The following is a 27,168-nucleotide window of genomic DNA, read 5'->3' on the forward strand; positions in this document are numbered from 1 at the left end:
GTTTACCTCTGCATATATAAAACCCACCACATAACAAGTCGAGACCATAGTATTGAACCGCTACTGCAAGGTAAATGTCATATCTCTAGCCTCTTCAACAATACAATCCCCTAGCATTGAACTACTCTGGTTGGGACAAGCACCATCGTTCTTAGGCAAATGCATGCCCTTTCGACAGTTGATCGTTTCCAGGAATAAAATGCTTCAGGAAAAGCATTGATATCACATATCTATCTGTGTAACAAAACACTACTAATTACAGCATATATATTATTCCATGACTTCCTGTTTGAAGTACGCAGGATCAAACAAAATGCTCAACAAAGAAAAAGAAGGGACTAGCAAAAACAGGTTGTCATTTTCCTACTACATTTCCCGCAGGTACGACTGCCGATGTGTCCCAAACCTTTTGCAGCAGCAAAGTCTTCTTACTAGGTCCCCAAAAAAAATTTATGCATTTCATAAGAATCGTCTGTTACCAATCTTCTGGGCAAGGCCTCACTATTTATACAATAGACTCGCAGCCTACATCTTCAGACAATCCATGAAAGGGGGAATAAAGCTGGTAACTCTGAGATCTTCAATTGAACTTAGTACAGCACAAGGAAGAAATAGTGTAACCTTTCTTGCACGAGGTTGGGAAATGGTCTCATTTCAGTCAATCGGCAAGTTACTCCGCCAATGGTGGCAATCAGCAGCAAAAAGGAGACAATCACCTCATTGTTGTTGGGGCCTCAACTCTAGTTTGTAAGCTTGTATTTCCATGGGAGATATGAGAACATGCCCATCTTGTGCAACATCTCCAAACTGCTCAACGTACCCAAGCATTTCTGTATCATCGTGTAAAAGATTTAAGGAAGTTGCCCTTGCATTCAGGACTGCAAGATCCTTGAACATGTAGAACAGATTAACAGGTTCTTCAGCTATATTTGAACACTGGGATCTCCCCTTCCGACAGTAGGCAGAATCCCACTGCCGCCTCTGTAAGGTTAAAACAAATCTCGAGTCCCCAATGTGATGCTGGGAGTATTTTAAGGGCTGTGGTACTTTAAAGCTCACAATGTGCACATCACATGGTAAGGGAGCTGCCAAAGGAGAGAAGGATCTTGGTGGCTTCTGGACAGATGCTTCCTGTGGTTTCTTAGCAATGAATGCCTGCATTGGGTAGTTCAGGTGGGCTCCAACACAATGGGAGAGGAGGGAAGGATTGAATGGAAGGAAAGTAGAATTTTTGTTTGAAATAGATGAGATATTGGAGTCCCTGAGGATATGAAAGATTACATTCATTGGATGGTTATCCAACACTCCTTGTCCAAGACCACGCCCATCATCTGTGACTAAACGGCGGTCCATCATAATCTCAAGCCAACCATTTTTAAGGCTTGCCACACCCAAAGATTGTCGTGTGTGGACAGAGAACCGTTGACCACTTGAATCCTGCATGAAGGCAAGAGAAGGCATTGGGTAGTAATTTCCCTGCAGAGGGATTTTATCACAAGTCTCTCTCCGGCTCATCTGAAAACCGTTTAAATCAGAATAGAAAACCCGTTTATTGTCAAGATCTGTTCTGAACCTAACTATCAGTTCTTTGTCATTGAAGTTCGAACCAAGGAGCTCAACATGGTATTCCTTCTCTATGACAAATTCCTGAATAGTGCTCTCTCCATCATAGACACGGGTGCTATGGGAGATTGGAGCTTTGTCCCATGTCGTCTTTGGATAAGAGTAAAATTCCTGCATCAGGTGGCCCTCTGATATCACAACCTGTCCTCCAGCTTGACAAATAGGTTGAGCCTCACCATTGGGTCTGAATATATAGGCCCCTCCCGAGCTTGAGTACATACCTATTTCTTCTCCCACTACTGTTTGGGACCTATCTGCATAGCTAATTTTCTGCAACAAACCAAGCTTGACATCAAAGGTGAGTATCTGATGTCGGTTCTGGATTTCTGCTGTGTCACCATCTAGTTTTGTGCAAGTATATGGAGTAGGGCAAGGTAAGTTTTTAGAATAAGTGAACATTTTTAGTTTGGCTGGTTTAGCCTTTTCACATCCAACAAACCCATTAGCAATATAATAGGTTTGCAACCCCATAGCAGGAACAGAAGCTTGCCAATGCAATCGATGCCTCCCAGTAAAAATCTTGTCCTCGTTGTGTTCCCACTCTGGAGAGACTTGGCTTTGCACACACGAATAATTTGAATCTAGTACAGTTACATCCGGCCTATCAACAATAACCATCACAATTTCATTCCTTGTTTGCTCCAGTGGATTAAAGAAGACAACCGACTGTGCACTCCCTTCTGGAGCACTGATTGCCCTATGGACTGGCTGGGCATCATATCTTGATCGGACCTGCTCTGACTCAAACAAGGAAGGATTTTGATCTGATTTCTCATGGCGGATCCCTAGTAGTACTTCAACAGCTTTAGACATGAAAACTTGCAGGTCCTGTAGAGAAGCATGCATGCGAGATCCATAGTCTGTAACTACATGATCTCTAGCAGTACCTGTAACACCATCATGATGCTGAAAAAGAGCTAGATTCCTCCTTGCTGCTGTCAACTTGTAGGAGAAGCTAGTGGGGAACTTTTCACACTGTGACCTCTGACAATATCCTAGCAATAATGCCATCATCATTTCTGATGCACGCAGAGTCTGTTCCAGTACTCGATCAACAGCTTTAAAGAAGGGCCTAGAGACATAGTAGCCACTCCAGTAGTCCTTTCCTCGATCAGCATATGTAAAGAAATCACCAGACAGAGAGGGGAACCCCCCAATCTGGGCAGAACCAACCTCTCCAGGACGGGAATAATTTATTCTCTCTACCTCCTCACGAAGGGTTTGGAAGTAATCTTCAAGAGTGCCAAATTTTGCTTCAGCATTTAAGCTGGGATTAGAATTGATATAATCAAACAACATCTGGTAATTTCTGAACTGAGCTTCCGCTTCATCAATGCTGATATAACGAAAATCATCCCCAAGAGGAACAAGAAGTGTATTTGTTCTGTATAAAGTCGATTTTTTCTTGTACTGATCTAATAACAGCAGTGCTCTCTCCTGAACATTGCTTTGGTCAGTTTCAACAGGATGGCTCCCCCACGGGCAAAGTTCATAAAGAAAACTACGTGTTCGAGCAAAGTCAAACTGACAACAGATAGCAGGCTCAGGCCCACAAGTGTGTGGGATATCATAAGAATAAAAGGGCATCATATGAACAAATATATCAGTTGTTTCCTCAGCATCCCAGCTCTGTCGCCATATATACTCCAAATTCTGGTGCAGGGCAAGTTCTTTCTTCAGCTCATAGTGAGTCCTCTGTATAAGCATGTTCTCAAAACCCATACGACGTAACAAATATGCCATGGTAGCTGAGTAACCAAATGGATCTATTGCCCAGGCATTCTTGGGAATAACTCCAATGGTGTCATTTAACCACATATTGCCTTCTGTCATCTGACACATAAAAGTATACAGAGAAAACTTAAAGATATATTAAATAGAGGAAGCAATATTAGATCCTTACAAGGTTCAAAAACAAGGTGCACATTTCCTTAGAGACCAGTACCAGTGAGATCATGCATTATGTGTTTCACCACTTTTCATGGTACATTATCCAAGACATACAGATATCCAACAGCTATCTTCAAATTTTCAAATCAATTTTGAACTCATACCACCTAAAAGCAACTTCTTAAGCTAGTTGGCTACAGATGGACCGCTCCGGATAATATGTTGGATTGTCTTCAACAGTGACAAGGCAAAGGTCTGAATAGAAGAGGTAAGGTTTATTGGCAAACAGTGCTGCATGCGGTGCTTTGGGGTGTTTGGGAGGAAAAGAATAATCATTTGTTTGATAACAAGGCCAAATCTCAGGATGAGTTAATTTCCCACATTACTTATTATTGTAATTTGTGGGCTTCCAGTTCTGATCTGTTCAAAGGCATCTCAGTAAGTGACAATAAGAGTACTTACAATTTCCTGTTCTCTTCCCCAACTCCCCCACCTATTTCCCAAAGCCCAATTGTTAGACGGGAAGAAGGAATGACTCTGAGCTTCGATGGAAGTACTTCAGGAAACTCCAGTGTAGCTGGTATAGAAGACTTAAAGCGATGATAGGAGAAACATCTGCTGGGTTTATAGCAGGCCATTGGAACTGCTGACTTTACTAAAGGTGAAGTGATAGCTGCCCTCATGGGGATTTGATTAGTTAACAGCTTGGGCATCACCATTTGGAACCTAACCATCCCCCTCCCTTGGGAATGAAATCCCATTTCAGCTGATTCCAATTCCTGTTCGAACCAAACAGACTATGGGAATAGACCATTCCGATTCCAATACCAAGGGATAGGGATTTCAATTCCGGTTCTGACTATGAACCAAAGGGACCCTAAAATGGTTAGGGGAGCAAGAGGCTGGGCCGTGGAGTCTTAAGTCATTTTCTGGAGGAGAGGGATTTATTGGATCTCATGAATGTAAATCTGGATTCCAAGGGACCTAAACTCTGTAGCAGATGGTTTAGCTAAGATTGGTGCTAACTTAGATGTTTAGGCTACCTCCTGTGTAATCTCCTGGGGTTTCCCCTAGACTGTTTATACATCTCCTCATGTACCTCTTTTTTCTTAATGAATTTCAGTTACTTTCTCTCAAAAAAGAACAACTCCAAAGAAATAATTCACAATATTGCAGCAGTTTGACATCATAAATGTGCATAGAAAGGTTTCAAAACATCACATGCCAAGCTTCAACACTGTTTAAAAAATAAAGTGTCAATTAAAACAACTATGAACACTGTGCAACAGTATTATCTAATGAACAATATTCATCCAGCTTCCATTTGGTCATACATAAAATGAAGGATAACAAACTTTATTCTTTTATTTATTAATCAATAAAGTGACTAATTATTGATCAAAAAATGAAAAACAATAAATGATCTGACCAGAATATGCTATTTTACAACATTTGATTGCATTAAAGTGGCACATTTTCCAGAAAGTGAATAGCTTGTAGGAAAATAGCATTCCTTCAAATTTTCCATAAGCCATTTCTCAAACAGACAGTTGGTCATTCAATTCATGGCCATGGATAGAATCTTAATTGCTAATCATTTAAAGCACAGAGGATTCACTAGTATGTGCTACAAGTGTGAAGAGGCAGAGGAATATCATTTGTTCATTTCATGCAAGGTGGCTGATTTTTGTTGGCACTTCTTTCAGCTCTCTTTGGGGTTAGATATTGTCAGCCTAGTTCTTCAGGGGAGATTTTCTCAAGTTGGCTGAGTTTCAGAGTAGCAAAAAGAAGATAGGATTAGCTGAACACAATAGCTGTTCGGCAGGCTGTGCAACCAATGGTAACACCCCACGCCAGACATAAAATACATGGGCCCACAATAATTCAACCTTTCACTGTGGGCCCCATGTATTTTATAACTGACGTGGGGTATTATCATTGGTTCCACAGCCATCACATTCAGCTAATCTGAACTAAGCAAAAAGGATACAATTTGCTGGAGTTGCTTTCGGTTTGCAATCTGTTGGGGAATTTGAAAAGAGAGGAATGGAAGATTTTTTTTAAGATAAGTTTTGAAGTATTGAAAGAGTGTTGGCAGATGTTAGCAGAACAGTAGTGGACTGGGTGCTGGTGTTACCAGAATTTGCTCAGATTTCAGGATCAAAAGTAGGAGAAAATATTTAGCAGTGTTAGAAATGCTAAATGTAGCTCCCTTGAGTGTCTATCAATAGTTGTAATTCTGGGTGCTGCCTCAACACCTAAATTAGATGTACTCAATCTTTTTCTTCTAATAAAATTTATTTTTATGTTGTTACAAAAAAAATCAGATTTCATGATACTCGTATATTTCATTATTTCCCACTTATTCAGGCTGTCCATCAACATCATCTAAGCCTTTCTATATGGGATCAGCCACATGAATCCTGTTCTGTTCAATACCACAGCCAACCACCTCAAGAGCTAACCTATGATACCCAAGTACAGATTTGAACATGAATATTGGAAATGGGGACATGATTCTCAATTTCCTAAAATCCCGAGCATGGATATGATACCCATGCAATATGCTTATAAATGTCATGCTTTTATATCTAGTTTTTTGATTCTCAATGTCATTTATCAAGGATTATGTCCTGCCAAATTTACATTTGCAGATTCTTTTACAGTATAATTTATTAAAACATACCATTTTTACATATTTTGAAAGTGTTAATGCTATAGAGTAAATCTACAAGTGGTCATCCAATATCTGGTTGGTTTCATGTACAAGGATCAAAATTTCGCAACATATCAGCCGATACATATTGTATCAGCAGGCTACTGATTCTCCAACTCTAACCAGTTTCAGAGGGTAGGCAGGCCTAAGCCCAACCCTTGACCCCCTTTTTTTTTGGGGGGGGGGGGGGGGGGGGGGGGGGGGGCTAAAAAAGTTACGGTCAGCCAAAACACCCAATATGCAGGTTTATGCGTCTCAGGTATATTGATACTTTGAACCTTGATGTCCAACACCAGTACACTAGGCATGCAGGTATCATAGTTGCCAAGGCAATGCCTAGGCGAAAAGGCGCCCTGGGAGGCTCACCTTGCCTAATCGTCAAGCAGTTTTGTACATTTTGTTATAAGTAAAATACTTTTATATTCTTAATTTGTTGAGATTATAATTATAAAATAGACATTTTTTATAAATAATTATAAAATAGACATTATTAAACTAAAATATTCATTTGTGTGTATATGTACTAATTTTTTTTTTATTTTCTTATTTTTTAGGGTTTAATCAACACATACATTGTAAATGCTGTATTGAACCTCAAAGACTTCAAAACCTGAACCAATACTGTATTGAACCTCAAAGACTTCAAAACCTGAACCAATACTGTATTGAACCTCAAAAACTCCAAAACCTGAACCAATAAGTACAGAAGAACTTAAAATTTTTTCTTCCACCTTCTCTTTTCTTTATTCCTATAACAAAAATAGGGATTCAGCCCCTATATTTTTTAATTTTCTTTTCTTTCTTCTTTTTCTTCTTGTGAATACATTGATTTTCTATACTCTAACATGAAGTTTATACTTTTCTTATGAAAATTATGGATAATTTTTTTTATCAATAAAGTAAGGATAATTATTAAGGAAGTATGGTTATGGAACCTAGGGAACTACCCTAGGATATATGTTTTTTACTTAAAAAATCCATTGCCTAGGTAACACCTTGGTGAATTGAAAACTATGGCAGGTATCATAGCTTCCAATAAGAAAAAGCCTAAGGAAACAGCAAATTCCCCAGTCCAATAAGAAAATGAAAACACATCAGCACAGACTCGAACACACCCCCATAACTTATACTTTGACTGAACACCACCTCTTTCCTTTCCCATTCCTCTAGATTCCCTGGCTACAACTCCTCAACCCCCTTTTGTTACAGTTTAGCAAAACAGAGATTACACCCTCCAAACCAGCCAGCACATCCTTTCCAGAACAAACCATCTGTCTCCCCAATCTCAGCATCAAATGTCAGAGACTTCTGCTCATTTGCTCAATGACTCCCATGTCTCTCTCAACCATTGTTTTAGCTGCTGCTTGTGTAACACTTTTTTGGGAAAAGGTAAAGTATAATTTCATTATAAAAGAGGGAACAAAAACAACCCCAAGGAATGTGGACTACTCATTGTTTTGCGATATCTTGTAGTTTCTTATCTTTGTTTGTTGTCTTTGGGTGGGTGAGTTAAGAAAGCTTATCTCCCCTAATTCTGTATCGCTGTATCTATTTCTTCTTCAATTAAAAAAATTTGTGAGTTATTGATCAAAAAGATGAGGGATTACTCATGTAACACGTTATGATGGCACTGGTCCACATTCACCTTTGAACCCAAACTACCCCCTCCCAAAAGGAAAAAAAGAAAGGCATAATAACATCAATACTTATTTTGTATAATATGGATAATTTATTTTTGCATATAATAATTAACTTCTCCGCATGCACTCTATAATTCATTATATTCTATCAGATGCATTCACACCAATTGCCAAATGTGCCAATTAGAATAGAACTTGCTATCTAATTCAACACCACAAGCCATCAATAGAGAGGGATCAAAATCCATAGCTTGGCCACTTGAAATGGTCATGTAATGAATTTTGAAACAATTAGCCATTAAAAAACCAGATTGGAAAGCTCTTCAAAGATACCTGCTCAATGATGGCAAAGTAATGTGAATTAGCCTGCAAAAGAGAACACACATATTAAACACGATAAACTTCCTTGAAGAAAATATTTTAGGACACATAATTAACTGCATATCCAAGGGTAGTGAAAACCTACTTTCCTCCTTATATGCAAATACATTGTTAAAGAATACAGATATTATTCCTTAAAAATGCCGATAATATTAAGTTGCACAGTACCATAGCCAGAACAGCCAATTACTAAGTTGGGGTGGTTATATCTAACTGAGTTGGGAAAAGAAAAAGCACCTAAGCAATTAGTTGCAAACTTAGAAAAACTTCACCGTAGAGTTCTAACAATTAATGGAAAATGTGCCTAGCTTTATATAATTATATCACTTATCTACAATAGGTTTTCAGCAAAACTCACAAAGCATTGTGATGTTAATTTTAGTACTCTAATGGTGCTGAGAAGAAAAACTGAAGAACTAACCCTTCTGGGTCTGATCCCAGCTTGTATGTTTTTTGAGTTGAATAAAATTACTTTACCTTTTCCAAAAAAAAAAATTACTATTTCAAAGGTTCGTTACTTTGTTAGTAGATAATCACAGGAAGAAGATCAATAGCACCAAATGACTCCACTGGTTATGGTTCTGATGGTATTGACTCCACTATGATCCTCCACTGTGATCCTATTAATCGGGACACCAGGATAAGAATTTTAGATAAGGCTGCAGTTTTTTCTATGTAAAAGGAGCAGAAGGAAGAAAGTCAAGAAACATAAGTGACATTTGTTGGATTGAAAATTTTTTGTGTATCTTATGGTGAAACAAATTGGGCCTAAATGTATTGATCCATAAACAGAGGAACCAGGATTTAGTGAAGAAGCCTGCTAGGAAACAAATTGAATTCCTCTTATAAGAACCATGAGTCTTTTACACTAATTATACATCTATGAAGAGGACAATAAGATGAAAGACGCAGTCAATATTTCTTATTGTTTCACAGATCTTCACTAAAGATTGGTCATTGCAAGGCCTATTAAACAGCAACCAGTAACTATTTGGTTCCTCCTTTTGGTCATAGTTGAACTTGCAAAAGTATAGTTGAGGTGACAAACTAGGTTGCAGTTTTAAACCTTAATCCCTTTCTAATTATCAAAAAAAAAAAAAAAAACTCTAACCCCTTTCCCAGTAGATGTGCTCGGACCAGGCCTCCCAACTCATAATTTTAGCATAGCATGCCAGCAACTTGAGTTTTGGGCTTGAGTCCAGAGGTGGCAACACCTATGTAGGCACCATTGCTTCTTATCTTCTGAGCAGGGATTAATAATATCAATATAATACACCCAATTATATCAGTATTGGTGTACCCAAATACACTTCGATACATCAACACAGAAGTATTTTAAAACTTTTAAAACATCCTTGCTCCTGAGGCTTTTTTTACATCAGTCCTTGCTTCTGAGTTAGGATTAGGATGCATTGAGATCAAAATAGATATGACATCAGCAGGATGCAGAATAGGTTGAACAGTGGCTTTTTTTTTCTTTTGATAATAGAAAAAGAGAATAGAAAATAAAACAGAGTGGCGAAACAGGATTTATGTAGCAGACCCCATATAGTTGGGATAAGGCATGGGTTGAAGAGAAGCAGATTAATTAATCAGAAAATGCACGGAACTAGTTATGATCTAAACCACCATACGAGAGAGACAAATCTAAGAGCAAAAAATTATCATATTTAAGTATGATAACATGTATATGGTTACCTCATCGTTCATAACCCAGCCACCTCCAACAATTTCTAACTGTCCATTCTTGACTAAATTGATGAATGCTTCCCTTTTCTCTTGTGAGGCATCCTTCCACCATCTCTCCAAATATGACATCTCTTCCCATATAAATTTCCGGCGGTCATCCTACAAATCCAAATTAAAACAATCTTCAGAAACCTAAAAACTCAGTATGCCTTCTTTGAACATGTCCTTTATTGAAAAATCAAAAGACACCGACAACATTGATTCCATTTCAACAATCAGTGACTACAAACTATTGCATCAATCCTGCAAAGTATTCCACTTTTATCATATCAATTTCTCTGCATTAGAAAACCCGGCAAGGGGCATAATTAGGATGGTCTCACAATCACATAAATCTGAGTCGACAGGAAAAAATGTAAAAGGAATAAAAAATGATAGTACTTAGATTCACCAATTCCAATCTAATTATTCAAGAAAACACCCAAATTAAAATGTAGTTAAAAGCGATTCCAGGACCACATGAAATGAAAGATCTATATCAAAAATTAGTTGCACGTTACACTAATTATGCTTGATTAATCAGTTATAAGACAATTCATTAAGAGTAGCAGAAATTAGATGGAAAACAGTTGCCCGCTACAGTAATCTAAAGAGTACTTCGATCCGTTATAGAACATTTCATTTCATTTCATTTCGATCCAATGATCTGTTATAAGACAAATCATTGAAAAGGTTTTGCCTGTTACATTAACATATAGAGTTAAATTCGCATTTACCTTGGAAAGAGCGTCAACAATAGTATCCAATATACGGCGCGACTGCAGTTCATAGTACTCCTCGACAGTCATCTTCCAACCGGGATCATTATGAGAATGAGGAACCACAAAAACCTTCAATTTCTCAGAATCCCACTCATTTCCTTTGTAAGTGACCCTCCAGCCTTGCTTCCATGGTCCTCCATCGATATCCAAGAATTGGATCTTATCGTACAGATCCTTCGTCGTAATATCGACAATAGCGCCAGAAGCGAATTCACTTGGGATGTTGGGCAAAGCGGGTTTCCGATAAGCAGGTTTTCTGGGTTTGGGGAAACGATAATTCCTGGGCTTAAAGTGAGAAGATAGGGGTCTTGGGATACCATAGCGAAGGACGGCGGCTATGAAGAAGATAAGAGAGATCGAGAGACCGATTGTAAAGAAGTTAGCGAAAATGAGATCTCGGAGAGAGCTTCTTCTCCTTGACTTCCTGGGAAGCTTTGGTTTAGGGCTCGACAGCGGGAGCAAAGAGTTTAACGAACTCCCCCGCCGGTTGCTGCTGGTGTTGAAGAAGGCCATCGAAGTTCAAGTATCAGCACCGGTGCTGGTTCAGCTGCATGTACAGTCTTCTGTCTCTCTAACCTCCTCCACACTGACTTTAAGCTAGTCTTCCTCTCCCTTTCTGGCTTTTCCTTTTATTTTTATTTTTCTATTTTCTTTCCTCTTTTGATTGGGTTGGAGCAGCTTCGAAGGAAAGAAAATGAGCATTTATGCTTTAACGGCCTCGTTAGAAAAGTGTACCGGAAATAGATGTTCGACTCCCTCTAATTATCCAATGACAACAATGCCCCTTTCTTTCTTTAAGATATTTTTCTGCAGAGATAGAACGTGAGTGCAGCAGGGGTCAGGCAAAATCTTGGGTCTTAGGACCGTAAGATGAGTTTTACTTGCCACGTGGTCAATTATCAGCTTGTTTACGCGTTTTAACTGAGTCCGGATCACTTGCCACAGTCTCGTGATGAGATATGGAGTGTTAGATCAAATTGGTAGAAGGTTGGAACATATTTGATATCAACTCTGTTTTTGCTACCACTTGATCATCGAATATTTTCCTATTTATCTCATTGCAAATCATACCGTTCATTTACAAATAAGAAAAGTCCCCCTCTCTTGTTAATTAGTGTCTACATTACACTGATAAATGTGTACGTGTACTTTATACATATAAAACGTTGACCCGTGTTAGCTGGTTTGTTCCGAATCCAGTACTTCGGGAAAAAAGGATAAGGGGAAAGTTATTAATGGAGGTGCATGGCACCAAATACCCAAAAAAGATAAATGTTATACGTAGTAATAATAATGGTGATGAAAGTAATTATAACATGGTAATTCTTTTTGTAAATTAGAAATGTATAATGATATATTGATATATTGTCTTTTTTACCTGTTATTGTAATTTGATGTGCTTCCACCATTAACGTTAACATTGATTGTTTGGCACCAAGGAAAAAAAAAGGCTCATGAGTGGTTTGAAGGGGCCAAAAACTATGAGACATGAATAAGGGGCCACAAGCTAATAAGATGGATTGGGGATCAAAATATAAGTAGGCTTTAGCTCTCCTTTGCCACCCCCAGCTCTGCCACGAATTGTCACTGTTCAGATTCAATTTAATTTCTAGGATCCTATTATATCGTAGGAAGACATGTTTGATGCACCGGACACGTGTACAAAGTTCATTATCGCATTATTGTTCAGGTTCTTATTCCTAAACTTTTATTTTACAGGCTCAGTTTGGAAGGAGTATAAATACAAATTTGTAGAGTAAAAAATCTTATATTTTGTATATATTTGCACTATGGTTTTTAAAAATGAACTGTTGATTAAACCGGTCAGGAGTTCAGTTATTGGTTCGAACAGTCTAACCGTTCAACCCGAATGATTGGCCCGTTCTGACAAAAAAATAAAAAAGTTGAAAAACGGTCAAAACCATTTAAACGGTTAAATGGTTTTAGAGAAAAAGTGGTTTTGGTGGAAGACAGACCGGTTTCCAGTTTTTCTGGTCTGACCGTTTGGTCCGGTCTGATTTTGAAAACCATAATTTGCACTGTAAATATTTGTCTTTGTACTCCTTCCAAACTGAGCAACATGTATCATGTAGAACGACAAAGTAAAAAAGCCAAGAAATCTAAAAACTAGAAATACACGGGACATTTTTTTTTGGTTGGATAGAATTTAATGGGAGGATGAGAATGAGATGCATGTATCATATATAAAATGCATATTTGCCTTGGGTTATACATGCAGGTCATAAAAATCAAATTCAACTGTTATATGGTTAATGTTTAATTTGCAGGCATGCTTGAGCTGTAAAGCAGGCTGGGTTGTTCGCGTGCTGGCATTACTCGGGCCATGCTGGGCTTGGGTTCCAGGCCCAATTCGGCATGGCCTACATCATACTATTTTATTCCAGTTTCATTGTATTTTTTCAATTTTATTTTATTATTTTATAGAAATAATTATATATATTAAAATTCATATGGAATAAAATTTTAAGATTTTTTTAAAAATTTATTGTCTATCTTATTATTTTTTTATTTTCATTTTTCAATTAAAAAAACAAAAGGCCATGGACTGTTCCAAGCTCCCCTCTTGGTAGATTTATGCCAAGCAGGCACGGCCCACTACAATGCAGGCGACACTAGCGATTTTAATGGTGATCAGTTATGAGTGATGACTACTAAACAAACTCAATTAAGTTTTCTTTATCAAAATACTAATTTTCCCTTAGTTTGGAAGGAGTACAAATACAATTATGTAAAGTGCAAAACCTTGTATTTTGTATTATTTTGTATGTATTTGTATTGTACATATTTGTATTTGTATTCCTTCCAAACTGAGCAAAGAAGAAAAGGGCAAATTTTGCCCAGTGAAAATTCAGAAAGTAAGCCCATTGCACTTTTATAAATAGTATAATATAAATGATCAAAATATAAAATCTCTCGTGTAATGGTGTGGTTTTATATTACACACACATAGGACAAGCCCAGATCTCATGCAAACAAAAAACTCTACACACACGGCATCTAACCACACATCAGAATTTCCCATACCTGTATGTTAAATTCATGGGGAGATGTCCACAATGCATGGCTGGATGCCCACGTCTTCGAATTTTTGGTTGCTGGAGATCCTTTCACAAACTTCCCAAACAATGTTGGCAATTTCGGCATAAGGATTAAAAGCACAATATGGATAACAACAGTTAATCAGTTTGGCTTCAGGAAACAGAAACTAAAACATGGTAAAAGGATTCAACCGATTAACTGAATGCATGGCTCCAACAGATTGACGGGTTCATGTAACAAAAGGGAAGGAAATTAGGGAATCTCAGGGGAAATCGACTTCAGTGCTCACAAGATCGTGTTCACACCGTTCACACAGTCCCAATGGTTCTCCAAAACCCATAAAACTATTTCACTGATTCATGCACAGAATAATACTGATAGTAGCCATATTGACGTGGCACCGTTGCTTATCAAAGGGGAAAATGTGCATACGTACGAGGGATTGAGCCATTGAGGGTGCAAGGCCCACAGGAAGCAATATGCAACTAGAGTACTAGACAATACAGACATGTCAAAGTTCAACTAATTAGTTTCATCCTTTCACTAGACGATCACTACGAATGAATACTCCGCGCACATCACAGACAAATACGCCAACGTCTCATAGCTAGAACTATGATATCATTCGCATTTCTACAAGGTTCCTCTCTCTCCTGGTTGACTCAACAAAAATTTAGTCATTATGTAAATCCAAACTCGTATGTGTTTTAAGTGTGTATTGGGATCCAAAGTCGTCCGTATGGATTTGGATATGATGGTTAAGTCAAAATGTTCTTACCAAGAGATGACAATTTGCCAAGTCATCAGTCGATGTGTCAATTGTTTTTGTTTTGAAAAAACAAAATCACACAAAATAAACATGATTTGAATTTTGAACCCCGGAGACCCGCATTTGAAATTTAAGAAAGCAAGCAAGAATATGCTGATCTTGAAGATTTCAGGGAGAAACATGTGAAAATACGTATTGCTTATTTACACATACCATGATTATCTCCAAGGAGGACATCAGTAACTTCTTAGTAACATCATACAAGCTCAGAGAGAATATTTCAGGACTACAAATAGCACCTACAGCTCCAGTTCAAGTTTTCAACACCTTACCGGCCTCTCATATGTTGGTGGTAAGGAGGGGCAGTTTTCATTCATGTTGGCATATGGCTCAATGGTGTTATACTGAGGCAATTCCATTTGGTACTCTCCAAGAATCTGGCAGAATGGAAGCTCACCATCTGCATTACTGCACCAACTTGGTAGGCGTGTTCGGTTATTCTCAAATATCTTTAGCATGTAAGCATCACGAATCTGCAAGCAACAGCAAAACTTTGTCAGATGACTAACTACTCATTTACCTGAGTTGAGATAGACATAAGATGCATTTTACACTTACAGTGAACTCAGTGACCTGAATAGAACTGGAAATAGGATAAAAAATTCCAGCCTCTTTATACATCTCAAGTATAAATGCAACGCATGTTGTTGATTTTCCATCACTGTACACCCATTCATCTTGTTCTGGGATGATAAGTAATTGATCAAAGGAAATGCCACGCCTCTCACTTTCAGCGAGTATTCCAGGCAAATCCAAACCCTATATCCAACTAGGCATGAATGTTATTTCCAATTAATATAAAAATCTTAATAATTTAGACAAGATGCAAGACGCAATAGTAGTAACGATTAAGGGTCATACCAACCCACAGGAAGCACACAAAAGATGCACATGACAGATAACAACTTGGACTTCCAATGCATATTTGTGGAAATCCATTTTAATTATATACAGATCACATCATTGGGTCAACATGTAAACTGCTTCCATATAAACTAATATGAGCTTTAATATTTTGCAATGTTCTGATATGGAGAATTATGGAATTTTTTTGCAAATATGAATCGATATTTGTCATTGGACTGAAGAATTTCCTCCATGATTACATCAACAATGTACTTGTAGGAGACCTAGTATCTGTCTTTTTCTAGTTCGCAATCTTTCACTTCCCATTCTAATTAACTGTATTCTCCTTCTTGATACATTCCCCCTATAAGCGCTGTCTGGGAAGAGTGTAAATACAAATATTGTCATTTTCATGAACCTTGCTTTTTTTTTTTTGATATGTTCATTAAGGGCTACACAGTGGGGGTAGCCCATCTCCCAACCCAGGTGCAGGCGGGATTCGATCCCAAGTCTCCGCTACGACCAGCAGGAGACCTTACCAACCAGCTGCTTGGCACCTTGCTTCATGAACCTTGCATATTTGTGTTCAGTCTTCCAAAATGGAGCTATAATGTCTTATTTATTTCAAACCCTTTACCTTTATTTTTTTATAAAGTTTTGTCTCCCTCATATTTTGCGACTTTTGTTTTACTTCTACAAAATTTCCCATGTCTCTCTAGTTGACAAAGTGACATAGGATTGGTATAATACAAGGATGAATCTATGAGAGTAATAATGAACTGATTTTAAGACTGACAGTAGAGATTAACAAGGTCTAGAAAGTTCTAGACAAATTCTTTGAGAACTATAGGTTCTTCACAAGATGGTGGAAAATAGAAAATTCAAAACTAAGTATACAGATGGATTTTTTTTTTGATGAATGAATGGTATTCTATTAAATAGAGATAGAAATAGTACAAGCATGAAGCACCCTAAGAGGAGGCACGAGGTGTTACCTCCCCTTAAAGGTGGTTCCAAGCCCAACTCTTTTCAGAATGCAGTTACAAATTAGCCAAAAACAGAGAATCCCTTGAAGCCCCTTGTTTAGCTAAAGAATCTGCCAATCTACTAACCCACTAAAAGCTAACTGACATGGTTCTCGTAAGCCATTTGACTTTTTTGATGATGTCCCTATATATCCAAACAACAGTTTCTGGATCCGACATCCATCCCACTATCACCTTAGAGTCTCCTTCAATTATCAAATTAGTCACTCCAAGTTGGTTGGAAATCTGTAGTCCTTGTACCACAACTAATATCTCAGCCCTTGTAGAGTCTCCATAACCCACTGGACCTAAGAATAAGGACAGAATATTGCCATCCTTATTCCTCAAGATCCCTCCTATACCCGAAGGTCCTGGATTGCCTTGACTGCTCCCATCAAAGTTCGACTTTACAACTCCTTCCGGAGGGGGTAACCAACTTGCTTGTGTTCTATTTTTCTTGGATGATGTGGAGGCCACTGCTGCCCAATTCCTTGTGTTCAATCATCTTTCTTCCTACTAAATTTTATCTCAAAACTCCATCTAAAAGTCTAAAAACTGTAGTTCCTGAAATTCTGGCAAATTTTTCTGAGTTTTTGTTTTTTTGTGGAATACCTACCCAATATCCCAGTTAAATTGCCCCTACAATACAGATGGAATTTTTTAATGAGACTATGTATACCTACATATTGTAGGGGCAATTTAAGTAGACGGCATACTGGGTAGGTATTCCACAAAAAGACAAAAACTCTGAGAAAATTTTCCCAGAATTTCAGGAACTACAGTTTTTAGTCTTTTAGATGGAGTTTTGAGATAAAACTTAGTAGGAAGAAAGATGATTGAAACTCATGGAGGAAAATTAGGGATGCCCATTACATAAAATACAGAATTGCTACTACCATATGTTGACTCGAAGAAAAACTAAATGACTATTATGAAATTTTAAATACAACTACATTATGACTAAACAAATCAAAATACCAGGGTGTGAATAGGCAACATGTAAAATGAGGAAATACTCTTTCTATCTAAAAATACAAAGAAAAAAACATAGTCAAATTTAACTTGTTTACCCCTTAATCACAAAGTATATTCAAATATTCTTCTATCAGTTGAAAAAGAAGTTGCAACCAAGGTCACTTTAAATGTTATACATGGTAGGACTAGGATCCCTCTTTTTTTCACTTGAAACCAAATCAAAATACCATTTCATCTCTAGACCCAATCTTCTTTTTTTTTATGCTTAGACAAAATGTCAAAACAGCACAATGCATCATAAGATGCCAGTATGCACCAAAATGAAACAATCAAAACATATTTGTAATGGGGCTCCTAGACAAGGTGTCAGGAGAAACAACACCTATTAATGCATGGATTTTCCAAGTTCTTCAAGCTTTTAATGAAGTTTTTAGTAATGTGATTTATGCAGTTTGATATATGGGACATCCATTAGCAAAGCAAGGGGTGAATAGAGAGTCTTTGTTTTGGGCTGTGTTGTAACTTGATTTTTGTTCAGGGATCACCTTTTCCTTCTGTAGGTGACAGTTTGTAATTCTGATTTTACCATTTCCTATAAAAAAAAAAAAAGCGAGGCCTAGGGAGGGTCAGATGTACACAGCCTTACCCCTGCACAGAGAGGCTGTTTCTAAAGATTCGAGCCCTGGTCACCCAGGTTGCAATGGAGAAACCTGACTGTTACGCCAAGGCCCACCCTCAATTTCAAGACCTCGGATACAGGACCAAAAATCGGCAATGACTTAGTCTTCCTGTACATAGTAAATGCATAACTCCCAACAGTATACAAGCATCTCTTCATCCTAGAATATACAATTTTTAGAAGTTTAAGGTCTGCCATATCCACTTAATCTTGAATGTAAGAGTCATTAAATCCGAGCAATGAAAAAAATAATTAGGCCAATAGAATCATGCAACATATTAAAGAAATTCAGGAAAAGCTATAACATACATCAGTTCCCAGACGCTTGTTTAGAGCTTCATTCCACATATTAGCAGCATATGCCGGTTGCAATCTAGTCCACATAAACATGACAGAAAGGACCTTGTAAACATGGGGAACAAGTTAGCCATGTCTGAAAAGGCCACGCATGTTTATGTACATACAGCAACAAATACAGATAAATTAGAGATAGAGACAGCAAAAAAGGTGCGCATGTAAACAAAATCAAGTGTATGTATCATGGGCAACATAGTTGGGCTGACTGGCTAGCGGTAAATGGAGAATTCATGAGCATTCCAGCCAAATTTGGAACCTTCTAGAGTGTGCTCCAGTGGACTGGAAGCACTCTAGGACATTGGAGAACTTAGTAGATCTTCCTTGAGGTGTCTAGATGAACTTAGACATGCTCTAGTATATTCTTGTTGAAGGGTGTAGAAATGTTAAGGTCTAGGACTAGAATGGTTCTAGATGTATCCATTGAGAAGAGTGCAGAATGTTTCTAGAGAAGTCTTGTATGGAGGTGGAACATGTATAAATAGGAGCCACCTCCCTCATTTTTAAATTATCCAAGTAGTCAAGCCTTGTAGAGTAGTTGTAACCATTTCCTTAATGTAATTCTATTTTCTTCTTGTGCAACACTTAGTATGTCCTTGTGTGCTTTGGTGTGTCCTTAGCATTTAAGCTTGAAGGGTCAATTAAGTAGTACATGACTTAGCCAAAGAAGCAGTCAGATTGTGATATATGGATATGGTTAGATACTATACTACCTGATGCAAATATATACACAAAGAGAGAAGGCACATATTCAGTGAATTAATCATATTTTACCACAACTATTGTTCCCATCCTCATTCACATGATTGACATAAGTTTATACTCCATTCTGAAAATTTGTCAGTTTCATAAGTTTTTTTAGTGATCAATTCAACAGGAATAAATCACCAGGCTATGAAGGCCATAAGCAATTTTAAAAACAATGGAAGCTTAAGACACCTGTACTTTGTGACAACACATACCAAGTGAGCATCAAGAGGAGGTGGATAATTTTCATCCATGGTATCGATCCAACTAAATATCATGTTATGATAACCATATGGCTTGCCTGCCATGTTCCGAGCATAGGCCCATGCTGCAGTAGCATTAAACTTTACACGCAAATCAGGATGCAAGGGAAGCAATGCTATATGCGGATTAGAGTTATCCTTGAGTGATAGTTCCCACCATTCATCCCATGGAATTATTACAATAATTTCCTCTCCCTGCACATCACCAATATATAATAGTGAACCTCTAATTTACTGCAATGTTTATACTTGTATGTTTTAAATTCTGAAAACAGCTTATGGTTTAAGATGTTATGGAAATAATAATTGAAACTGTCAGTGAACTATAAACTAGATAATAATAAAACTGTTGGTGATTAACAAAAAAATAAAAAAAAAAACAGAATATTGGTGTTTCTCATTAAAAAGCATCTATTTCACATAAGAATGCAGCCATTCTAGATGAATTCATAAACTATTCTGATTTTCCTAGCATGCAATTCAAGCTCAAGATTCATTTTGGTTCTTTCTGCCATATTATTCCTAAATGATCATCCACATACCTTGTCATTCTCATGCCCTGACTCACCAACCCATAAATTTCCCATTTCATCCTTCAAGCAAACTGCTGTGTGACCAGCAAATGCACCTGTTACCCATTTTTCTAATGTCTCAAAACCACCCCACCGCCCACGGATCTTTGAAATTGCTAAGAAATCACCAGAATGAACATCCTCTGGATTGATAATGGAACGCCAAGGCTGAGGACGCTTTTTAAATGATGCCCCCATGTGCTTCTCTAAAAAGGCTATGTTTGCACTCTGACCCCAAGCAGTGTTGGAAAATAGAGGCAAGACATCAAGCAGAGAGAGCAATGTTCCCAGCATTCCTGATGGCATAAGAAACACAGATATTCCATGCTGCTTTACCTGGTCCATAGTCACCAAGAATGTCATCTTTAGACTTATATTATCAAATGTGAAGCAGAAACGAGTCAATCAAGAGTTATACATATTCCAACTCTGCAGGTTCCTCCCATGATGCAATCTCCAAGGTGTGCTCCCTAGAAGAAAAGTAATAATCCCAGGTTACCCTATAGGGTGTAGCAAACACATAAAGATCCATACAGGTCCAGCTGTGAGCTTCGCCAGTCTGCAAAAGGAAGGGGAAGTCAACCAAGAAAATAAAGTAAACAAAAAAGGCAAATGATTCAAAGATCTACAATTCAAACATGTATGAGGCCATAAACTAATAACATATATAGCATATGCAGGATTCTTACTCAGAACATGTTCAGCATATAAGCAACCATGGAAATTCAGTTATGGTAGCAAAGCTATCACTTATGAAACATAAAGATCAATACACCAGTTCTCCAAAACTTGAGAAGATCAACTGCCATAGTGCTGTCTAAATCTAATACATGTTTGCAATTTATAGATACAGTGTACATTATAAAATTGATTTAAGGGATCATTTATGGTGGAGGCAAAGGGTCCTTTCTTGATGTATATATATATGTGTGTGTGTGTGTGTGTGTGTTTGTGTGTGTGCGCCATGTCAGAATGGTTCTCCTTTCTCCCCTACCATTTATCTATTTTGTGTTTTTTTTTATTTTTTTTTTTAAATTGAACAAAATAACTCAAGTAGCCAATCAACTTTAGGTCTTTAAGACTTTCACTTCTTCTCATTAACCCTATCTTCTCTTTCTCATTAACTCCTTTGATTATCTCTCCTCATTAATCATTCCATTAACTCTCTCTCTCTCTCCTCTGGTAACTCACTCCACTAATTCTTTCTCCTCTCCATTACTCCATTAAATTGCTCTTTTTCCTTTTTTATTTTAATTTTATTTTCTCTTCTCCTCATTAATCTAATAAACCAAAAGCAATTTGCTTAGGGGTGAACATTAGTCTGGCCCTGGCCCTGGCCCCATTAGGCCCACAAATTTCAAGGCCAAGTTGGACCTAATATTCAAGGCCAGCGTGAGCCCAACCCAACCTATAAACAAATAACAGTTTAAAAAGTAGTTAATAAAAATATCATAAATAGTTAAATCACCTAAAAATAATGAGAGAGAGAGAGAATTCTAAGGCATAGTTCCCACCCCTTCCATCACTAACCTATTTTAGCATATTTCTAAAGGCATCTTCCATTATTAGTCTATTGTATTACAAGGAGAGAGAGAATTTTACTCTCATCTAAACTTTTATTTCATATTCAAATTCTATTTAATTGGTTAATTTTCAGAAAATTCTAATTTGAAACCTAATAACTAAAATGAACAAAAAATTACTAAAGTTAATAAAAATACTAAATTTTAGCAAGTTTTTATCTAACGACTATTAAGAATTAAGAAATTAATGAAAATTAGTAGTTCATAAATTAAAATACATTTGAATTCTATTTAAAAATAATTAATATTGATAGGATAGTTAAAAATACTAATAATAAGTAACAAAATATTAAAAGTAATAAAGCAAACCATTTGCATTCTATATAAAAATTATAAAAAATAATTAAAATAATAAAACTAATAATGGCCAAATTAGAATTGTCATTAGACTCTACTTAGGAATGACCATTTATAACTTAGCCCAACCCGGCTAAGCCAATAAATTTGCGGGCTCAAGCAACAATTTTCTTTTAAGCTAGGTCTAGCTCAGGTCTACACTACACCAAACCCACACATAATGCAGGCAGTAGGTGATGTAGCGCGATCTGACTGCTCCCTGCTGGAGGTTGATCCGGCTTCCAATTAGGGCTGTTCATAAGAATGCCCAACCCGACCAAACCGACCCAACCCGAGTCGGCCGGGTTTTCATCCGTACAGGTCGATTTCGGGTTGGGCACATACATAAACTGAAATCTTGGGTCGGTTTCGGTTTTCTTGCATGAAAACCGAAACCAACCCGACCCGAACCGAACTAGTATTCTACTAGTTTGGTAGTTCCTACTTCCTAGTTTGAGTAGTTTCCAAATTCCTACTAGTCTTCTACTTTTAGACTTCTACTAGAACTAGAAATCTAGAAGGCCCATTAGGCAATTACTTAGAATTCAATTAGGTGTCCTTTTTTAGTTTTTTACCTAGATTAGAATTTAGAAGGTTTCTAAATTTTTATTTTATTGATTTACCTACCTAGATTTACCTAGTTTTTTACTCTAGAAGGCCCATTATTGACACTTGTTTTTACATGAAGAATTTATTGATTTTATTCTTTACCTGAATTAAATTTAGATTTATCTTGGACTCTTGAATATCAAATTATCAACTAATTCAGATTTTATTTGGCTTTGTACAGGAGCAAAACCGAAACCGACCCAAACCGACCCAACCCGACTCAAACCGACCAGGTCGGTTTGGCCTGTCAGTAGGTCGGTTTTGGTTCCCACCTTAACTAACCCGACCAGGTCGGGTCGGTTGGGAAAATCCCAAGAAACCGACCCAACCCGACCCGTGAACGCCCTTACTTCCAGTCAGACGACAAGCTAGGTGAATTTGCAAGACGAAGATCAAAGAACTCGAGGTGGCTAACCCAGCGAGGTCGCTCCGATGCTTAAATTAGTAATCTGATGCGAACTGAATAGCTTTGAGAACTTAGAGAGCTAGAGAGCTAGAGAGCAGAAAAATCACGCGTACCTTGTGTCATTGCGGTTGGTGCCTTTATATAGGCATTGTTTGGTGTAGGCTTCGCGCACCGCATCCGAGATTTCCGGGAGGTCATGCCTTACCGATCTGAAATCCTCAGAGGTAACCGCTATGCACGTTGACCATCCTCTAGAACATTCGATACGCGGGCCAACTTCAGAGAAACCTGGGAGTGTCGGGGTATGCATGCTGAATTTGTCGGCGAGCACATCTCGTAGGTCACCGCCTGGTCCTCAGTTAGGTCGGAAAACCCTCGAGAGAGGCCATGCCTCGCATCGAGGTCACTTTGGCCGGTGACAAGGTGTTGCAGGTCGGCCCTGGACGAGGTGCTACAAGCCGACCTAAGTTGTGGTCGAGGTCGCCAAGTCAGCGATAAAGGCAGGTCGCCAGGTCGGGGCGAAGACGAACTACGATCTGGGATTCCAAATCATCGCTTAGGTGGCATCTAGGTGTCGTCCCGCTGTTTTGGGATGCCATGTGTCATGAGGTTATTGGAGGGCCAAATCCGCCCTCATCAGTAGGGTTGTAAACGGATTGGATCCAACTGCATCTGCATCTGATTATGAAATCTCTAGATCCGCAACCACATCTAATTATTATGTTGGATTTTGGATTTAATTTGCAACCATATTATTGTGTTTAAAATGACCAAAAATTTTAAAAGTTTTAAAAAACTAATTATTTTTAAAGTATATATGTATAATTAATGTATATAAATATAAAATATTAAATGTATCAATTAAAAACTTTATATAATTATACATAATATCTATGTGTATACATAATTATACTACATATATACATAAAATAATAATTTTTATTAGACTTGGATTTTAGTCGGATCAGATGGGGTTAAATCCGCATCAGATCCAATTATTAATCGGATGCAAATTCTAACATCCAAATTTGAGTTATGAGATAATCGAATTCAAAGTCGAATCGGGTATCATACTTTCAAAGTCCATTGACAACCCTAGCAAACAGGGCCCAAGCTAAGCAACCCCTAAGCTTGACCTAGAAGTTATATACATATATGGTAAATATTATTATATAATATTTAGATAACAAATTTTGTATTAATATATAGATAGAAATTTTTATATATTTTTTATAATAGACTAAAATTAAATAAAAATTTTAGTTTGTAAAAAATCATAGTTTTATAATTAACACGAGCAAGCTTGTCTCTATCCTAAGCCCAAACAAATATTATTACACTTGAGGTGTGAGCCAAACTAGGGCAGGCAACCTTTTAAAAACTATTAATAAACTATCAAAATCTGGCCCGAGATCTTTTATTTTTTGGTTCATTAGGCTACACAATGGGGGTAGCCCATCTCCTATAGTTCCTTCGGCTTCAGTATTATCTAAAAATAGTTAAAATACCAAAAAGAATGCATGCATGGGTTGTACTTGGTTTGGTTAGTCCAATTATGAATGTCACAATGCTCTTAGGGGTGCAACTTGGATGGGTTGGGTCAAGTTGAGGATCAACTCAAACCCAACCTAAAGTCTTATTCCTCAAGTTCAGATTTAGATTAATTTAATTATGACTAAAAAATTAATATATAGATTATTTTAATTATGACTACAGCCTAATTTTATATATTTACTAATATTTAAGTAATATTCACAAAAAAAATGTAACATTTAAGCATTAATAAAATAAAAAATGAATAAAATAGAACACTAATAGATAATATGGAGAAATAATCATTTTATCAAGTAATTAGAAATAATTTATTGTTTTTGTTAGAATTTATTAATAAAATTAATCCAAATTATTAAGTTACTAAATTATTTTTGTAAGAAATTACTAAAATAAAGATTTTGTATTTTATTTTACTAAAATAAAGATTAAGTATTTTAAACAACATTGCATTTGTTCCTTATAATAGTTATTGGTTTCTGTTGTTTCACTTTCTCTTGACAGATCCTGTGCATCACATGGATCCCCACTAGTGGTCAAATATTGGGCTACCAAGTGTGAGAACATAGGTTCGAACCTGGGAGCAGCCACTTTGTACAATAAATGCCAAAGGTAAGGTCTGGATACCCTCCCAAAACCCCAGATAGCTAGGACCCAACATTGGGTAGTTGCCTTTTTATACATAGTGGAGAGCAATCCAGGGACCTAGTAAAAGGAAAGGAAAAGAAACATTATTCGAGAAAGCAGATCAACCATAAAAGGCCTGTTTACATATGTTAACTAGTTGGAGGAACTTCTAAATATTCTTCAGCTGCATCATACTATGAATATCATTTAGGTCCTTATTAATCAATACAAAGATTCACCCATTTGAGTATGCACAGTTCATAGAATAAAAGCATAAAACAGCTGAAATGTAAAACCAGAAGAATGGCCCAAGCCCCCCCTCCCCTAACATTTTCAAGAATCATATTTCGTTAACATAGAAATCCTCTCATGCACGCCTAGTAAACATGTAAAAAAGGGCAAATAAGTGAAGTACTGTACAGCCATCAACCCAGTTTCTGAATGGTGTTAAATATTCGAATTGAATAAAAAAAAGAACTAGCTATTTTCGAATTACATCAAGGTCAGTTACTCCAGTTTACTGAAACATTTTTTTCTTTTCCAGCAGCGACTATCCACACAATCAAACTAGGGTCTATAGAGCTTTGTAAGACATAATTCAGTCAATTCTGTGTTAATCCAATTCCCGACAACATCAGCGACATAAAACTACACCCAAACAGGGAATTAAAAAGAAGATGGATTATGAATTGAAGAAATAAAGATATTGATAAAAAAATCGAAGAAATAGAGGACGAACCGTGAGATATATAATACCGCCTCCCAAGCCCTTTTCATCGGTTTTTCCACTAGTGAACTCGAACCTAGCTTCATTACCATAAAAGCAAGCTCCTTTCCACTTGGTAGACGCATTGTTGGGAGAAACCGATCCGACAAAAGATGGCAAGAGATCAACGGCACTGTGGATAGTATTAAGCACAGGCCACGAAACCTGACGAGGCAGAACCGGAAGGACGTCCTTAACCCTAAATGGAACCTTCAAAGCATGTCCAGAATCCAAACCAGTCCCTAGCGCTAAAAAGAATAAGAACCCCAACCACGTGTGGCGACGGAACAACGTCATCGATGAAGATGCCATGGGTTCGGTTCGAACTGCTTATCCTTTCTTTCTGCAACTTGGGAGTTGCAGAGAAACCCTAGGTTTGAGGTTGCAAGATCAGGGATGAAGAGAATTTTGATCCATGTTTGAAAAATGAAATGGATTGAATGGAAACTTGGAAAAGGCCTGCGTTGAAATCAGATATTTAACCAGAATTGAGTAGCCAAAAAACAAGATAATTAATTACAATAATTAGTTAATTAATCATTACATATTCCTTTTTTCACGTGGATTAGCTGAATTTGATAGCTGTTACTGTGGCTGTGGACCAATCATTTTGCTCCACACCAGTCAGAAATTCAAATGAGAGATTGCAAATGCACGACTGGTGTTGAGTAAAATGATTGACCCACAGCCAGTACAACAGCAATCAAATTCAGCCATGGTCGTTCTATTCGTGTCGCTACTCGCTAAGGACCACAACACAATGAGCACGATCTGATCTTACGTGGAATCTTCTCGTAAGAAGGCAAGCTCTTCGCTTGTCTGTTAAATGGCACCCGGAGTTTTAAACTTCTAATCACCTACAATTGTCGACGTGTCATATTGTCATTGGTCCTGTTTCGTCCGGTTCTCGCAGAGGATTGACATCCGCTCACCACGTAGTTGTTTCTATATGGGATGTCGTATGCAACGAGTCATGATCCGTCCTAGCGGTACCTTCTCAGAATATTCCAGTTTTCGCAATGTGTCATTCCACCAGATGCCCTACGGGCTACGATAAATAAGGGGCGTTCATCGGCCAGGCTGGGCTTAGCACCTGTGGTGAAGGTTATACCCGACCCGATCTTTTTACTTCTGCCCGAGTCATTTTTTCTATTTTTAGCTCTTCCCCGCTCCCTTCAAT

At 37.6% G+C, this 27,168-nt stretch overlaps 2 protein-coding genes across 5 annotated transcripts; both read right to left on the minus strand.

Annotated features, from left to right (window-relative positions):
* Positions 1-185: 185 nt before the first annotated feature.
* Positions 186-11,436, minus strand: GMII (golgi alpha-mannosidase II). The gene is made up of 4 exons (XM_010273783.3): positions 10,716-11,436; positions 9,949-10,098; positions 8,203-8,235; positions 186-3,456 (listed from the first exon to the last, which is right to left on the minus strand). The coding sequence occupies exons 1-4, from the start codon at positions 11,271-11,273 to the stop codon at positions 718-720; spliced, it is 3,480 nt and encodes a 1,159-aa protein (XP_010272085.1). The 5' UTR covers positions 11,274-11,436; the 3' UTR covers positions 186-717.
* A 3,282-nt stretch (positions 11,437-14,718) lies between these two features.
* Positions 14,719-26,447, minus strand: LOC104607980 (zinc finger MYND domain protein). Of its 4 annotated transcripts, none has more exons than XM_019199545.2 (7): positions 25,962-26,447; positions 20,529-20,669; positions 20,081-20,473; positions 19,491-19,733; positions 18,484-18,576; positions 15,208-15,408; positions 14,719-15,122 (listed from the first exon to the last, which is right to left on the minus strand). In XM_019199545.2, the coding sequence occupies exons 1-7, from the start codon at positions 26,298-26,300 to the stop codon at positions 14,910-14,912; spliced, it is 1,623 nt and encodes a 540-aa protein (XP_019055090.1). In that variant the 5' UTR covers positions 26,301-26,447; the 3' UTR covers positions 14,719-14,909. The 4 variants fall into 4 exon arrangements, with proteins under 4 accessions (XP_019055090.1, XP_010272086.1, XP_088759384.1 ...); XM_010273784.3 differs by having other exon boundaries at positions 20,081-20,446; positions 25,962-26,446; XM_088903258.1 differs by lacking the exon at positions 18,484-18,576 and having other exon boundaries at positions 20,081-20,446.
* Positions 26,448-27,168: the final 721 nt, after the last annotated feature.

The sequence above is a fragment of the Nelumbo nucifera genome, chromosome 4 (assembly GCF_055504915.1).
Source record: "Nelumbo nucifera cultivar China Antique chromosome 4, China Antique-T2T, whole genome shotgun sequence".
In the NCBI taxonomy this organism is placed as follows: domain Eukaryota; kingdom Viridiplantae; phylum Streptophyta; class Magnoliopsida; order Proteales; family Nelumbonaceae; genus Nelumbo; species Nelumbo nucifera.

Excerpts from the sequence above, each read along its gene's own strand:
- GMII (XM_010273783.3), bottom strand. The coding sequence starts at position 11,273 with ATGGCCTTCTTCAACACCAGCAGCAACCGGCGGGGGAGTTCGTTAAAC. Across the intron at positions 10,099-10,715 it reads TTGTTGACGCTCTTTCCAAG|GATGACCGCCGGAAATTTAT; the intron begins GTAAATGCGAAT and ends TTGGATTTGTAG. Across the intron at positions 8,236-9,948 it reads GCTGGGTTATGAACGATGAG|GCTAATTCACATTACTTTGC; the intron begins GTAACCATATAC and ends TCTCTTTTGCAG.
- LOC104607980 (XM_019199545.2), bottom strand. The coding sequence starts at position 26,300 with ATGGCATCTTCATCGATGACGTTGTTCCGTCGCCACACGTGGTTGGGG. Across the intron at positions 18,577-19,490 it reads CTCCTCTTGATGCTCACTTG|GTCCTTTCTGTCATGTTTAT; the intron begins GTATGTGTTGTC and ends CATGTTTACAAG. Across the intron at positions 15,123-15,207 it reads TTCAGGTCACTGAGTTCACT|ATTCGTGATGCTTACATGCT; the intron begins GTAAGTGTAAAA and ends TGTTGCTTGCAG.